The sequence below is a fragment of the Polistes fuscatus genome, unplaced genomic scaffold (genome assembly GCF_010416935.1).
Source record: "Polistes fuscatus isolate 324 unplaced genomic scaffold, CU_Pfus_HIC Scaffold27, whole genome shotgun sequence".
Taxonomy (NCBI): Eukaryota; Metazoa; Arthropoda; class Insecta; order Hymenoptera; family Vespidae; genus Polistes; species Polistes fuscatus.
Genome location: NW_025113104.1, coordinates 331,858 through 348,343, shown reverse-complemented (window position 1 = coordinate 348,343; position 16,486 = coordinate 331,858). Strand labels below are relative to the sequence as shown.

The 16,486-nt window shown below is 30.8% G+C and overlaps 1 protein-coding gene across 1 annotated transcript in view; it reads left to right on the top strand.

Moving 5' to 3' along the window:
- LOC122518968 (dipeptidase 1-like) overlaps positions 1–16,486 on the top strand; it is a 269,499-nt gene that overhangs the window by 114,771 nt on the left and 138,242 nt on the right. Inside the window, exon 2 of the mRNA XM_043638102.1 lies at positions 11,150–11,892. Coding sequence (XP_043494037.1) covers positions 11,638–11,892 — 255 coding nt within the window. The 5' untranslated portion in view covers positions 11,150–11,637. The remainder of the gene's footprint in view (positions 1–11,149; positions 11,893–16,486) is intronic.

Here is a 16,486-nt window from a genome sequence, read left to right as displayed (position 1 = left end):
AGAACGAGATTCTTTCAATATAATAGCCCATTTTGATTTGAAATCAAAGTTTCCTTTTTTGTATTTTTTTTTCTTCTATCTCTCTCTCTCTCTCTCTATCTCTTTCTTCCTCTCTCTTTCAGTACCTAAAACTCAATCGCTAAATTCTCAATGGTAAAGTTCCTTAGAAAACAACTACGATTCTAGTAAACTCCTGCCGAGCGATTACGATTGTTCCGTGACTTCGGATTATTCTCCGGGTACCTTCTTAATGGCCCTTTTCTATCCTATTTTCTTACGGATGGATTTTAATCGCGGCCGTGACAAACGAAAATTAAGGTCACCCGGAAGCTTTTATCAGAGACCGACACGGCCATTATTTCGATATTTTTCGGGCCCTGAGTAGTAGTCGATAAATTCTTAAAAGATCCTTCTCTCTCTCTCTCTCTCTCTCTCTCTCTCTCTCTTTTTCTCTTCGTTGCTTGAGAAAATCTTCGTGTGCATCGAAGCAAAACTTCTAATAAATTTCCGATATCGTTTGCCCCACCTCCCCTATTTTTTTTCTCTCTCTCTTTATGTTTCTTTCTCTTTCTATCTCATTTATTTATAGAAACGACTGAGAAAATGGCTTTAACAGTTTTCTAACTTTACTTCCGGTAAGAATATTTCACGAAGGTAATCTGTAAACCGAATGGACACTAGCGTAGGCGTTAACCACAGTTACATAAACACTTACATGCATAACACACAGTGTATTTAAGATTATAATGTCAATTCCTTCAGTGACCCAGATCAGATTTCTATTCCTTCCTTTTCTGCGATCCAATGGATAAATAATAGAGTCTAGTGGATCCCAAGAATAAATTGTATTGTATATTACACGTGTAACGTGTTAACGTATAAGGTGAAACATTTTCATCTAAAGGCTTCATTATCGAATTATCTTTTGTTATTTATGGTTTGATGTAAAAAGTTATTACGACAATGTTATCGTATTTATTAAATGGCACTTATAAAAGTATGCTAATAGTTTTTATTAAGGCCACGTATTGTTTTTTCTTTTTTTTTTGGGCAATAAATTACACGGTATACAATATTTGTTTTTAATGGAATTAAATGTTTCAATGCATCAGTTTTATATATGAACTTTGATATTTTTTATTGAAATAAAGTATTAAATCATCGAGGTTAACAAATTATTGATTTTTGTATTGTATTTTTATGAAGATATTAGTAAAGAAAATATTCATTTATTTAGTATTACTACTATTTATTTATTAACATTTTGATCACATTTTAATAAATATGTAACACGGTATCTTAGGAATATTGTCATTGAATTATATCTTAACTAATGGTTTTTCGATATAAATAGGTTAATACTGTTTTATAGAAAATTACGAGCTAAATCGATTGGATGTATACATTTATACGTATAATAGGAGTATTAAAGAGTATACACATACATACAGAGTGCTTCGTTTTAATGGATTCACGAGAATTTCATGGAAATATGTGTTTGGATCGATATATTAAGAAATTTCAAGAATTATAGTATTGTTAAGTCTGCTAACAATTTTTTCAATTAGTGTCATAGCTCGCTCAAACAAACGAAATTTAAGAGTTGTTAAGAAAAAAAAACATATTTTTTTTATTGTAGATATTAACTACTGTTAACTTTAATCAAAAAATATTACTACTAAATTATTTATAATACTAATAATAAATAGTAATATTTACTATAATAATATATTGACACTTTTTTATGAATAAATTAATAGTAATTCTACTAATCTTATATATTCATATTTTTTATACTAAATACAATTCTTACAGTAATAAATTATTAATTACACTTAATAAATATACATTAAATATTAAATGAAGATAGTACATATTTTTAATAATTAAATTATTATCACACTATTAGATTGTTCGGAAAATAATTTCGTTTGTTTACTGATAAATAAAAACCGATTTTGTTCTTATATTGAATCCAAGACGTTTTAAATGAATTTGAAAAATTATTTTTCTATTAAAATACGAAGAAATTTGGTAACCAACTTAATACACAATCTATGCTTCACTATTGAGCTATTCGCAATACTAAATATTATTTCCTATTATACTAAATACCTACTTATAGTATTTAATTATTAATAATACTAAACATTAATACTAAACAATATTAAATACCATAAATAATAAACTATTAAGTATGCATTAATATTTATCATACTAGATAGAAATTAATACTAATAAATAATGAATTAATATAAAATAATTCTCTAATTAATATTAAATGAAAAGATTTGAATATTTAATTATCTCAGTTGACTCGTATCCTCTCGTTCGTCGTGATTTTGCGATAAATAACTAAAGGAATGCTTCATAGCGCGTAATAACGACGGAAAATGGATAGAAAGAAGTTGAATAGTTGGGGGGGGGGAAGGGGACAAAAAAGGGAATAAAAAAAAAGAAAAAGGATTGAAAATGAGATGTGGCACGAGAGAAGCTCGTTAAAGGTTCCCTTTAAAAATCGTGTAGCTTTAAGTCGAGTACCATCGAGGTAGCAGTATTTGCAGGCTACTCAATAAGCATCATCAAAGACACACGAGGAAAGCTTTACTCCAAACAGATCCCACGTGTGTTCATTTGCTGCTGTGCCTCCTATCGAGTCGTGTGAACAAATTTGAATCTTTTGACAGTGTGAAAAAAAAAGAAGAAGAACGATCAGAGAAGAAGAAGCAGAACAGGGCTACATCCCAATGAACTTTCCTTTCGAAGAAAAGAAAATTCACAAACGGAAGTAGAAAGGAAATTCATGTACTGTTATATATCTCGTACAATACGATCGAAATATATTTATTCAGAAAATAAATCATTTTTTCATTTAGTTCAGGGGTACTTAAAGTTTTTCCTTAGCAAGCTTCAACATTGGTGCTGCAAACGATGCCACAATATTTACGGTTACATTTACAAAACGATGATTAAAAATAACAGTTAATAGGAATAGTAGGAAACGAGTAGCTTGCTCAAATTGGTATATTTGAACATTGGTACATGATCATTGGTATTGACACGAATTTTTATTAGATCCGATTTCTAAGAAAGAACTGTCTTCAAAGCAGGATTGTGAATCAATTATGATGGTCAGTCAATCTTTGTCGCTAAAAAAAAAGTAATTTCATAACTGAAGGCTATGTCCCAATGAACTTCCCTTTCGAAGAAAAGAAAATTCACAAACGAAAGTAGAAAGGAAATTCATGTACTGTTATATATTTCGTACAATACGATCGAAATATATTTATTGAGAAAATAAATCATTCTTTAATATCTTTCATTTGGTTCAGAGGTACTCAAAGTTTTTCTTTAGCGAGCTTCAACATTGGTACTGCAAACGGTGCCAAAAGATTTACGGTTACATTTACATAACGATGATTAAAAATAAAAGTTAATAGGAATAGTAGAAAATGAGTAGCTTGCTCAAATAGGTGTATTTGAACATTGATATGATCATTGGTATTGACACGAATTTTTGTTAGATCCAATTTGTAAGAAAGATCCGTCCTCAAAGCAGGATTGTGAATCAATTGTAATGGTCAGTTCATCTTTGTCGCTAAAAAAAAAACAAGGTAAATTCATAACTGCGTTTCAGGCTGCCAGGCCGATGATTGAGTATCCCTGATTTGATTGATGCGAACAAATTTTGCATTTTTCCCTAGTTCGAAATAAGAAGAAGTTTATTTGTTTTTTCGTAAAAGAAAAAACAAATGAAAAGTAATTAACCAATTTTAGGGAATCTGATCAAAAGATATTAATCCTGAAAAGAAGAAGAAGAAAAAGAAGAATGTTAATCATGAAGAATATTAACAAAAAAATAAGAGGAAAAAAAAATAGAAATAATTTCCACTTTGATAACTCGATTTATCTTGAGTAAAATAAAAGTAAGTAACCTATATCAAAATTTCTATCGTCGGGATTGGTAGAATATAATAGCGAAGAAATTAAGGAGGTGACACTTCGATTAGCAGGATAAGATCGAGAATAAGGGAGGTAGTGGTAGTGGTAATGGTAAGGGTGGGGATGGAGGTGGGCTTTGATTGGCCACCAAGCGAATAGAATCGACAACGTAGTAACGTGCACAGCTTCGAGACAATTTGTTCTTGCTACAAAGAGAGAGAGGGAGAGAGAGAAAGGTATAACGAAAGGAAAACGATATTCGCTTCGTTAATCGAGTAGCCTCGAGCAAGAAAGAGCAAGAAAAGGGACAAAGTGAGAGAGAGGGAGAGAGAAACTGCGATACGAATTAGCCGAGTTTCAGTTTTTGTCCCCGAGATTCGAAGCTTCCCTCGAAATTCTTTCTTTAAAAAGGCTTACTCTCTCTCTCTCTCTCTTTCTTTGTTATTTTTTATTTCTATTCTTTAAAATAGAGCACACCAGCCCCTTTACTCGGCCATTTTCTATATTGCGTATAGTTTCGACTAGTTGTTAAAACCAGCTTAAGGACAATATCAAATTTATAAATGGGAGGAATCGCGTTTGTGCGTGATTCGAGAGGGAAGTGGTTCTTTTTTCTTTCTTTGTTTTGTTGTTTTTTTTGTCTTTTTTCGGGTTTCTCTTTTTTCGTCTTTTATTTCATTTCTCTCTCCTTTTTTGTTTTTTGTATTTTTTTTATTCCTTTTCTTAATGCACTTGCAAAAGAGATAGATACCGTAATATTTTTTATTATACGTATATGTAGATTATACATTTATATTTACAAGGGATTTAGATTTGTATCTCCCTTTGGTTTTTGTTCTATTGAATAAATGATAGAGAGAACGCGAATTTGGAGTATGGAAAAGCAGAGCTTTCAGAATTGCAAGAAAATCGAGAACGTTCGTTCCGGAAGCGAGCTTACGTTTGTGAAACGAAAAACGTCAGAATGGACGCGATAACGAATCGGACGTGTCTCTAACGATAAAAATACCGAACAACGAGAAAACAATTGGGCCGGGCTTTTGAGTGTGCTCGAAACGATAATAGCGATGTAGAAAGGGTGAGAGGAATATAGGGGTCTGAGGAAGAAGATGAGGAAGAAGAGGAAGAGGAGGAGGAGGAGGAGAAGGAGAAGTAGAAATGACGAGAGAGAGATCCAAACAAATTTTTAACGAGGAATACGACGATATAAAAGTTCCTTTGTCCTCGCATGCAATTAGCGTGCAGGAAAGCGGGACGATTAAATGTTTCGTCTCTGATCTTCGAAGCGTGCGAGCATCATCTACAAACTTTTAAACAGATCAAGATATATACACGGATAGATAGGTATTTACTTTAATTCTTTTCTTTTTTTTTTTCTCCTCTTTATTTCATTTATTTTACAGGATGTTTCGTATTGATTGATAGATATATCATAAAGTCAAGTATTATCAATTCGTATTGTTGTTTGTAACTTTTTAATGAAGCATTTATAAGAGCACGCGTTTGTATAACATTTTGTTCTCATTTTTATTTATAGATTTTCTTGATAAAATTTTACGGTAAATATTTGGACAACCTGTATATTCTAAATAATTAAATTATATTATATAATTATATTAATATTTTTATAAAACAATGAACAATATATTTAGGATATGTAAATATTTTGTTAATTATTACAGTATTTTTTGTATCATATAATAATTAAGACATTTGAAACTTAAAATACTGTGAGGAAAAAAACTTAAGACGTTAATAATATAAAATATACAATTCCTAGGAAAAGTAAGTAATAATTATCATATTTCATACATTACCTAAAAACGCCGGGCATTGTATAAAATGCTTAGTTATTCTATAGAATACCGGCTTTTCATACATTGCCGATAACATATACAGGGTGTCCCACATAACTCTAGTCACGATTTTTCAAGCACTTGCGATAACCTGACAAAAAAATACTTTAAACAAAAGTTGATCTGTTTTCGATTGACTATACATTGCAATAAAAAGAACTTCAGAAATATTTTTTCTTTTAATGTTTTTTAAGGCTACTTTTATTTTCTTAAATGGCACTTAGTATTTTTGACTTAATAGTATTATAGCCCATATAAATAGCAAAGAAATACAAAATTTTAACAAAAAATTATTTTACTTGTCGCCGACAAACAAAGTGCATAAGTGCTTTTAAAAACAAACAACTTACTTATGTGTGTAGTTTATTATTTATACTTAAATAAAACACAAACAATGTTACAGTGCTGTTTCAGATCTTTTTGCAAAATATTTTCGCCTTATACAATTCTTCTATTTAGTCTTGATGGTAAGAAATAATTTTGTTAAGGAATATAATAAAATGTTAAGAGTAACATAAAACACGACGATTATTAATTAGTAATTTACACAATTATAGATGCCTATGATTTTATCATATCAAATTATATATCTTTAAATAAACATTATTACAAATATTAAACAAATAATTAATACTAAACCTTACAATAGAAGAAACAATTAAAAAACATTCTTTTTACAAAAATAGAAAATATTTTATTAGAAAGTGCTAACAAAAACTATAACCGAAAAATCATAATTTTTAAATTATTAAGTTCATAGACATTTCTATAAACATTTTTTCTCTGATACTTTTTCAATCGATACAAAAGTTTTCGATTTTATATTGCAATAATAATTAAACGAAACAATTAGATATTAATAATACCCTGAAAATTATCTTAAAAGTTTATTAATGTTGTAGTTTTACAGAAATTTCTAATAATACATAAACTTAAGAACATAATGAAACATCTTGAACAAGCATAATTGATGTTATAATATTTATAAATTATCTAATATTAGTTTACTTATCCGTTATATATATAGATAAGATAGTTATATTAAAACAGAACATATAGTACGTAAAGTTAAAATCGAGTAAAGTTAAAATCATCATCGTAGGATCTACAAAAGAGACAAGGACGTCAAGTTTTACTGTCACATCGAACTTTCTGAGGTATATCACTCACTCACTCACTCATTCACTTTCTCACTCTCCCTCTCTCTCTCTCTCTCTTTCTCTCTCTCTTTCTGTTCTCATCGTGTTTGCTATGCCTCCTATCTCTTTGACGTCAACACAGTAATTTCCAATTCGTTCGATCGTCGTTCTAATTAAGGTTACACGTTATCCGTGAAAGCTTTGTGAAAGCACAGCCGCGCCGCGGCTAGAAAAGCGGCACCGATGTCGCCGTCATCGCGATCACACAACTAAATAACTAACTAACTAAATGCAAAAGTTTATCTGAGCAACCAGAGAGAGAAAGAGAGAGAGAGAGAGAGAGAGAGAGAAAAAAGGGTAATACAAAAAAAAATCGAAACAGAACTTTCATACATTTTTTTCCTCGATAAATCACCGACAATACGAGTAATGCGTGACCTTGCTTTTGAAAAGCAATGCCAGAGAAATTCAATATACAAGCCGTTTATTTTGAAAGTGACCTAAGTCCATTTATACTTAAATTGAAATATTTAAAAGTTTGTGTTTTAATGTAATTAAAAATATACGTACAGAATACCAATGAGTTATACTGCTTAAGTGTATCTAAAGGTATTAAATTTAGAGTTTCTATTAAAATAATGGCAATTATTAAGTGAATTATATACGTTTTCTTACCAAGAATGGAGTTAGGCCACTTTCAAAATTAACAACCAGATTCGTTATAAAATTTGAAGGAACCGAAGTCCATTCAACAAAATTTAAGATGCTTCAAATTGCGAAAAAAACAATACTCATTTTATTTTACATATCTTTATAACACTTTAAAAACATAAATTATGCGATTCAAAATATTTTTTACAAACATAAATTACAAAACAATTTTCTACTCATCTATATTTTGTGTATGTGAAAGGGATTTAAAGAAATCATGATGTTCCGGTGGTATATCGTAATAAGTCAATTATGTTCTTGAATTTTGCGGTTGTAATTTGTCTTATATTTTTATACAGTGGTGTCGATACAATATTTTCGAACTTTCTTGGTCTACCCCGACGTGGTATTAAATTCAGGACTTTCAAATTTTCGTTCTCATTCATTGATGTCTTATAAAAAATCTTATTAATTTTTGACAAAACGCATCCAACATATTTTTAACCAGTTTATTGGTTCTCCGTTAGAATTCTTTACCCTTTTAAAAATTGCGTCTTCTAATAATTTTGTTGATACAAAATCTTCTTGTCTCATTTCACGTACAATAAAGTTATTACCTTTCCGATACTTTTTGATAATATTGTAATAATCTCGGTGGATAAACGGTAAATTATTTTTTTTAATGCCATTACAAAATACCTGCGTACAAAATACCAATGAGTTATGCTGCTTAAGTGTATCTAAAGGTGTTCAATTTACAGTTCCTATTAAAATAATGGCAATTATTAAGTGACTAATATGCGTTTTCTTACCAAGAATGGAGTTAGGCCACTTTCAAAATTAACAACCAGATTTGTTATAAAATTTGAAGGAACCGAAGTCCACTCAGCAGAATTTAAGATGCTTCAAATTGCGAAAAAAACAATACTCATTTTATTTTACATATCTTTATAACACTTTAAAAACATAAATTATGCGATTCGAAACATTTTTTACAAACATAAATTACAAAACATTTTTCTACTCATCTACATTTCGTGTATGTGAAAGGGATTTAAAGAAATCATGATGTTCCGGTGGTATTATATATATCGTAATAAGTCAATTATGTCCTTGAATTTTGCGGTTGTAATTTGTCATATTTTTATACAGTGGTGTCGATACAATATTTTCGAACTTTCTTGGTCTACCCCGACGTGGTATTAAATTCAGGACTTTCAAATTTTCGTTCTCATTCATTGATGTCTTATAAAAATCTTATTAATTTTTGACAAAACGCATCCAACATATTTTTAACCAGTTTATTGGTTCTCCGTTAGAATTCTTTACCCTTTTAAAAATTGCGTCTTCTAATAATTTTGTTGATACAAAATCTTCTTGTCTCATTTCACGTACAATAAAGTTATTACCTTTCCGATACTTTTTGATAATATTGTAATAATCTCGGTGGATAAACGGTAAATTATTTTTTTTAATGCCATTACAAAATACCTGCGTACAAAATACCAATGAGTTATGCTGCTTAAGTGTATCTAAAGGTGTTCAACTTTACAGTTCCTATTAAAATAATGGCAATTATTAAGTGACTAATATGCGTTTTCTTACCAAGAATGGAGTTAGGCCACTTTCAAAATTAACAACCAGATTTGTTATAAAATTTGAAGGAACCGAAGTCCACTCAGCAGAATTTAAGATGCTTCAAATTGCGAAAAAAACAATACTCATTTTATTTTACATATCTTATAACACTTTAAAAACATAAATTATGCGATTCGAAACATTTTTTACAAACATAAATTACAAAACATTTTCTACTCATCTACATTTCGTGTATGTGAAAGGGATTTAAAGAAATCATGATGTTCCGGTGGTATATATCGTAATAAGTCAATTATGTCCTTGAATTTGCGGTTGTAATTTGTCTTATATTTTTATACAGTGGTGTCGATACAATATTTTCGAACTTTCTTGGTCTACCCCGACGTGGTATTAAATTCAGGACTTTCAAATTTTCGTTCTCATTCATTGATGTCTTATTGAAAATCTTATTCATTTTTGACAAAACGCATCCAACATATTTTTAACCAGTTTATTGGTTCTCCGTTAGAATTCTTTACCCTTTTAAAAATTGCGTCTTCTAATAATTTTGTTAATACAAAATCTTCTTGTCTCATTTCATGTACAATAAAGTTATTACCTTTCCGACACTTTTTGATAATATTGTAATAATCTCGGTTGACAAACGGTAAATTATTTTTTTTTAATGCCATTACAAAATACCTGCGTACAGAATACTAGTGAGTTATACTGCTTAAGTGTATTTAAAGGTGTTCAATTTACAGTTCCTATTAAAATAATGATAATTATTAAGTGAATAATAAAAATATAGAATAATAAAGATTTAGAATTACCGTATTTATTCGGAATATAAGAAACCTTAAATTGAAAAATAAAATCTTATCTAATAAAATCTTATTCATAGATAATTGAAAGTTGTATATGTAACCGTGGGTAATCGGAAATAATTGACAAATGGAGTTAGACAACTTTCAAAATAAACGGCTCATATGTTTATACGTGTGTGTGTGTGTGTGTGTGTGTTTTGTATTTTCTGTATACTGTTTGTATGTAAGTGTGTAGAATTAAACGGATCGTATCGATGTTGAATAGATACGACAAGGTTGAAGATAAAGATGATAATGACGATGAAGATGTGAAAGAGATGAGAAACAACTTGCACGACACATAACTTTTTGATGATGATGGGCATTGTATGTTAGGGTAACCATGCGAATATTTAATTAGTAATCTAGGTTGTTTCTTGTCTTTCGTTCTCGTCATCGATACAGGGTTTTACGTTTTTTAAACTTTGTTTATTTAAATTGTGGATTAAATTAATTGATTTGACTTATGTTTTAACGAACATGTGTTTTATGCGTTTACTTTTTAGTATTCAACTTTTTTTGGTTATATTCTTTTTTTTTTTTTTTCATCACAAGTTTATAACAAATTATTTATCCTAGAGTTTACGCGAGTGGACCTAAAGTTTCTAGGTTGGTTAAAAGTTTTTGCGCGATTTTTGAAAAGCTATTACTCCTTTCGGAGCTTCTCGTTTAGGATTAAACAAAAAATTGAAATAAAAAAAAGCTTTCGAAGCTTTTAAACGGAATAGTATTTTAACTTTTTCCTCTTATTCGATTTACAGAACATTTAATTATTGTCGATAATACATACGTCATTTATGATAATATTCATAATTAAAAGTGAAACAGAGAGGAAGAGAGAGAGAGAGATGACCTATTTTATTGTCGAATAAAAATGTTAGTTTAATTTCAAATAAAATAACTACAAATAATTACGTTAAATCATCCAGCAATCAGAGTAATTTATTTCTTCAGTTATGTTTTCTCAATTCAACATATTTCAATCTCGTGTAATAATTGTTAAATATTTGTTGATATCGATGAATATTTGAATTGACGAATGAATTTTCAATCGACGAATATTATTAATCGTTGAACAACAATCACTCATATATACGTTTTCTTTTAATGTTGGCAGGATGCAGGAAGAAACAGAAAGAAAGACACATTGGTCAGTTCATCGATCTGATGCATCGTTAATGAATACCACAACCTCGACTGTTGCATAATCATGGCCGAGTGGAACTCGTAGAGGTTCCCTTCTTCTACCTAAGACTCTCAAAGAAGAAGAAGAAGAAGAAGAAGAAGAAGTGTAAGAGAGAGATAGAAGATTGGATAAAGTAAGAGGATGGAACCGTATAAAGGGCAACAACAATGGCAGCAAAGACTGCAGAGCCATTGTCACCAGCGACAGCTGGTTATAGAGACAAAGTTCGTTGACGTAAAGCCGATGATGAAGTATCGCGTCATTCGTGCGGGAATTTTTCTGTGATCGGACTGGTAGACACCTGTGTGACTGGAGAAAAAAGAAAAAAAAAAGAAAGGGAAGAAAGAGATTGAAATAAAAAAAAGAAAAAAAATAAGAAAATAAATCGCAGAAATCGTTAGAAAGATAACACTGGAACGATGCATCACAGTGGAGGTGGTGGTGGTGGTGTTGGTTACGGCAGTGGCCCTCAAGAACGAGTACATCAGGTGCCTCGTACAGCTACCCAAACCGACAAATATCCCTTTGAGGGCTATCAAGGTCCTATACCCGATTGTTGTGCCGCTGCCGCAGCTGTCCAGGATCCATATCCTAGACCGCCAAGTGGATACGATGGCAGGTGCTACGATGAGTATCATCGTACGACACCTTATCAGGATGATTCTTATTCTCAGGTAAGTTTTATCTTTCTTTTATTTTTCTCCCCTCCCTTCTTCTTTTCTTTTAGTTTTTTCTTTTTTATTTTATCGATGTAACACTCTAATACGGATTTTATTAATTTTTTATATACGTTACGGACCATTTGGCAATGCCGGAATTATTTACAATGACAGACGTTTTTGAGCAATGTAGAAAATGGTTTGTAACATATATAAAAAATTAATCCCATTTTGCTAATCAAATTTATGTTATTGCGAATCTAATTAAATATATCCTTTTGTAAATCTATAATAGTTTGTTAATAAATTTTTTTTTTTAAGACATGCTGATAGATATATAAAAATAAAAATGATTAAATAATAAATTGTTACTCTAGTTCACAAAATTTAACTTTTTATCTGTTAACGCGAATTTTATGTTTGTTTGTTGGTTGATAATGTTCACTTATGACCTGTTTTAGTCAAATCTAACCTCAAAAATGTGTGTGCAGCTTTAGTTATTTTGTTTTTTTGATTTTTATCATTTATACTTATTTATTAGTCGATAACGTGCGTATTTTAATGCATTAAGATTAATATCTGAGAAAAAGAATAAGTTAATAAAAAATTCTACTTATATATTTGAAATCTGTAAAACATATGTAATCAGCAACAGTTAAAATTTTTCCGGCTACAGATGTACTGTAAATTAGTATTATTCTTTTTAATAAATTACTATTATTATAACATAAACTATAAGATTAAGGTCGAGTCAGTTTCGTATTCAATGAAATTTGTTTATCGTTTCATATTGTTTTGTTGAATGAAAAAGTTACGTGAGATACATATTTACTCTAGTATTTAATAATTTATTAATATTCTGTTAATGATATTGAATATTAGTTGCTGATTGATGTAAGAGAGACGATATTTTAAAATGATTTATTTTGAGATGTATCTTGATACTTTCAAGCTAGTTTGACGTGGCTCAGTGTTCATCATTTTCAGAATTTGTTCTGACCTTTCGCCTTACTACAACCAACATAATATGTTAGCTCTACGTCGCGATAAGTGTCATCATTTTTAACTTCAAAGATCCCTTTACTATAGCTGACAATAAATTTTCAATTTTCACTTGTTGCGTTAAAATTTTTCTAGCTTTTGTTAAATGAGAATTTCTCGAGTATGTAAAATGAATAAAACGAAATATAAAGTAATACAAAAATTGAATATTTTTTTAATCCATTGCTCGGAAAGTAATTTCATTTTCTCAGTGATAAATAAAAGACGATTTTTTCGCATGCAGAATTCAAGGCGTTTAAATATTCCTGAATTGTCAAATTTGAGCAATGGATATTTGTTTCCAACGCAAAGTTTCTTCTACACGAAAACTTATTTCAGAATTATTAAAATTGCAAATTGATATCAATTTTATTGCGATAAAATATTTTATTGTTAGAGAAATATAGTTTTACTTTCAAATGATCAGAAATTCATCTCGCAGGAATATTTGTACCTATCTAAGAAATAATACGAATACAATTAATGTTTTTTTTTTTTTCAAATAGTACTTAAATAATAGTTCTAGTTATTTTGGTCAGGTAAACTCGTTGAGTAATTAAAATAACAATAATTACGAGAATAAAATATCTTTCATTGATTAACACGTTAAAAGATTGTAAATTTCTTACATTACAAAGTTTTTCAGTATCTTAAAATCTGAACTAAAAATCCCCTTTTATTTCCTGGTCACGTTTCTCGTCCCCATGAAAAAGGGAAACGGGGTTTCTTTCTAAAAAAAAGCATTATGGAAGGGAGAAAGCACCTTATTGGTCACGAGTGTAGTCCTTCGTTGCATCAGAATAAACATCGGAATACGTTGTCTTTCGAGAAATGATCATGACACGATTGATTCAAACTATTCTGTCACCAAGAAAAACACTTTTCCCATGATTTTATGACCCATTCCTGAGATGCAGTTCAGAGAGGGGGTCTAAACAATCTTTTGCTGTCCAGATCGCTACTGCGATACGTCCTACGTAAACAAACCGGAACTTCAAAGGTACCTTCCTTAACAACCGTCATGTCGACGAGAACAAACCTATTTTGAATTTCGTATCTTATAGGGCGACAGTATAAACGCAATAGCAATAGTTCATTCATCTTTACATCCTATTTAGACGATTAGATATCTTGTGAGACTAATTTTTTAAATCAATTATGTCAAATTAAAACTACTTTTATAATATACTTTTGCACAAACACAATAAACTTTATATCTATTTAAAAGATTAATTATCATTAACAATGTTCACGTGTAGGTATACAAATTTTGAGATATTGTATTAGAATAGTGACATTTGTGTAGCGTGAGAAAAAGTGATTGGTTTGGAGTGAGTTGACAGAGGGGTGGGAGAAACGTGAGCAGAGTTAGAAATAGGGAAACAGAGTGAGGGGTGGGAGAATACGGTTATTTAGCACGTAACGTGATCATGTAATGAACATTAATTTAAACATTAATATTAACATTAAGGTATATAATACGTTTATTGAAATAAACTTAATCTGCTTGTATATCGAGATATTTCGTTTGTATTGTTCTCGTCCTATTGTTAATACAAAATTGTTGGAAATATTCCGGCATTTGTAAAAATTACTTGTTTTTAATTGACAGTTGAGGGTACGAATACTTTTATCAAAAAATAAGTAACAAAACATAGCATTCCATTTAAAAAAAAAAACAAAAAAAACAAACTTAACCTTTAAATCTCGGAAGTGGCTACACCTAGGGAAAAAAAGAACAAACTTACGTCACATTATAGTTCCCCAATTTTTCATGCAAAACTTTTCCGCTATTATCATACCTTAGAAATTATCTCAGTGGCAAAAAGTTACCCCCAAATTCATCCTGTACATTATTATAAATAAATTAATCGAATCTTTTCGAATAATAACAAGCCAATATTTGATATTAGAATTTCAATGCAACGTTCGCATGAATGGTTATGTAAATGTTAGCCACTTTTAATGAACACAGACAAGATCTATAGTTAGTCCGTAATGATAGTGCCGCGAGCATCAAAACGAAATGTATTTAACGTTAAAAAAGAGAGAGAAAGAGAAAGAGAGAGAGAGAGAATGTAATGGCCATCATCGCGAGGCTACCAGCACCGGGGGGCTAGCGTTAACTTTCTGAAAAAAAAAAAGAAAGAAAGAAAAAAAAAAGAAAAATGCCAGTTTACACGGAGCGAGCTTTTCAGCTTTGGTTTAAAGTGTACGCGTTAAAACGTGGGCTATGCGAAAAAGAAAGTCACAGTCTCTCGCTTGTTTGCCCGAGTCTTTTCAACGTTCAAGCTCAAAAGCTTATAGGAGAACGTTATATCATACATTAGACGTTGTTGACGAGCTCAATCTACTTGAACGAACAAATATAATATAATATATATATATATATATAATTAAAATAACAATAATAATCTGAACCTAACCTCAAAACGATTTGATCGTATCTTACTTTTTAACAAAAATTACATCGAATGAAACTTTTTTACTTTCGTTTAAAACAAACTTAAGGGAAAAAAGTAGAAACGTAAGTGCTGGAGAGGGGGCGGGGGTGCTGAGGGGGGAGTTAAAAAGATAGATGGATGGATAGATAGATAGAGAGAAAAAGGTTGGTATTTCGTTCTGACTAGTTGCAGAATGTGAAACAAAAAAAACCAAAAAAAGCCAAGTGTACCTCGTTAAAAGCTAGCAAAAGTCTCTAGGAAAGTTAGGGATCTCAACGGGAAACTACTCTACCGAAATCTTTGCTATAGAAACCTTCGTTCTTTTCCTTCCCCCTCCTCACTCAAACTTATCTCCTCTCTCTCTCTCTCTCTCTCTCTCTCTCTCTCTATCACTCTTAAATTTTTATTTTTTTTTTGTTTTGTTCTTCCTTACATGACCTCAGTCCAACGTACGAAACGTTATTCTTTAAAAAGTGCTCGAGAAAGTAATTATTTAAAGTTTGGTCTCGTGTATTGTAAGATATTTAAGACCGTATGCGGCTTTCCTCTCTCTCTCTCTCTCTCTTTCTTTCTTTTTTCTTTTTTTTTTTTCATCGTCGATAACTTTGAAGGAAGTTCGTGGCTCCGAAGTTTGGTCGCAGTGAGTTGAGGAGAGGGAGGGGTTACGTCGAACTCGAGTTCAGAAGAAACCTGATAAGTTTTACCCGAAACCTCCGATAATTGTGAAGAAAATTTTCGCGTTAAAAAGATTCTCCTCCTCCTCCTCCTCCACTACCTCTTCCCCCACACCTCGCCCATCCTCATCCCAGTCCCACTCTCTCTCTCTCTCTCTCTCTCTTCTCGATAACTCGATCAAAATCTGTAGAATAATTGAGGGTTCGAATGGAAAAATAAAAAAAGAAATAAAAAATAGGGATATGATAGAGAAGGAAATGAAAAAAAAGGAGGAGGAGGAGAAGAAGAAGAAGGGAGATGGGAAAAATAAAAATAGTGAAAATTGCCGAGCGCTATTCGAATGTTACTCGAATCGAAAAGAGGTACTCGAGTGGTGCGGATACTCGTGCAGTGATTGAAACGAACTTGGATAAGCAGATTTACAGGATACATCGATCTGTAACATCGTA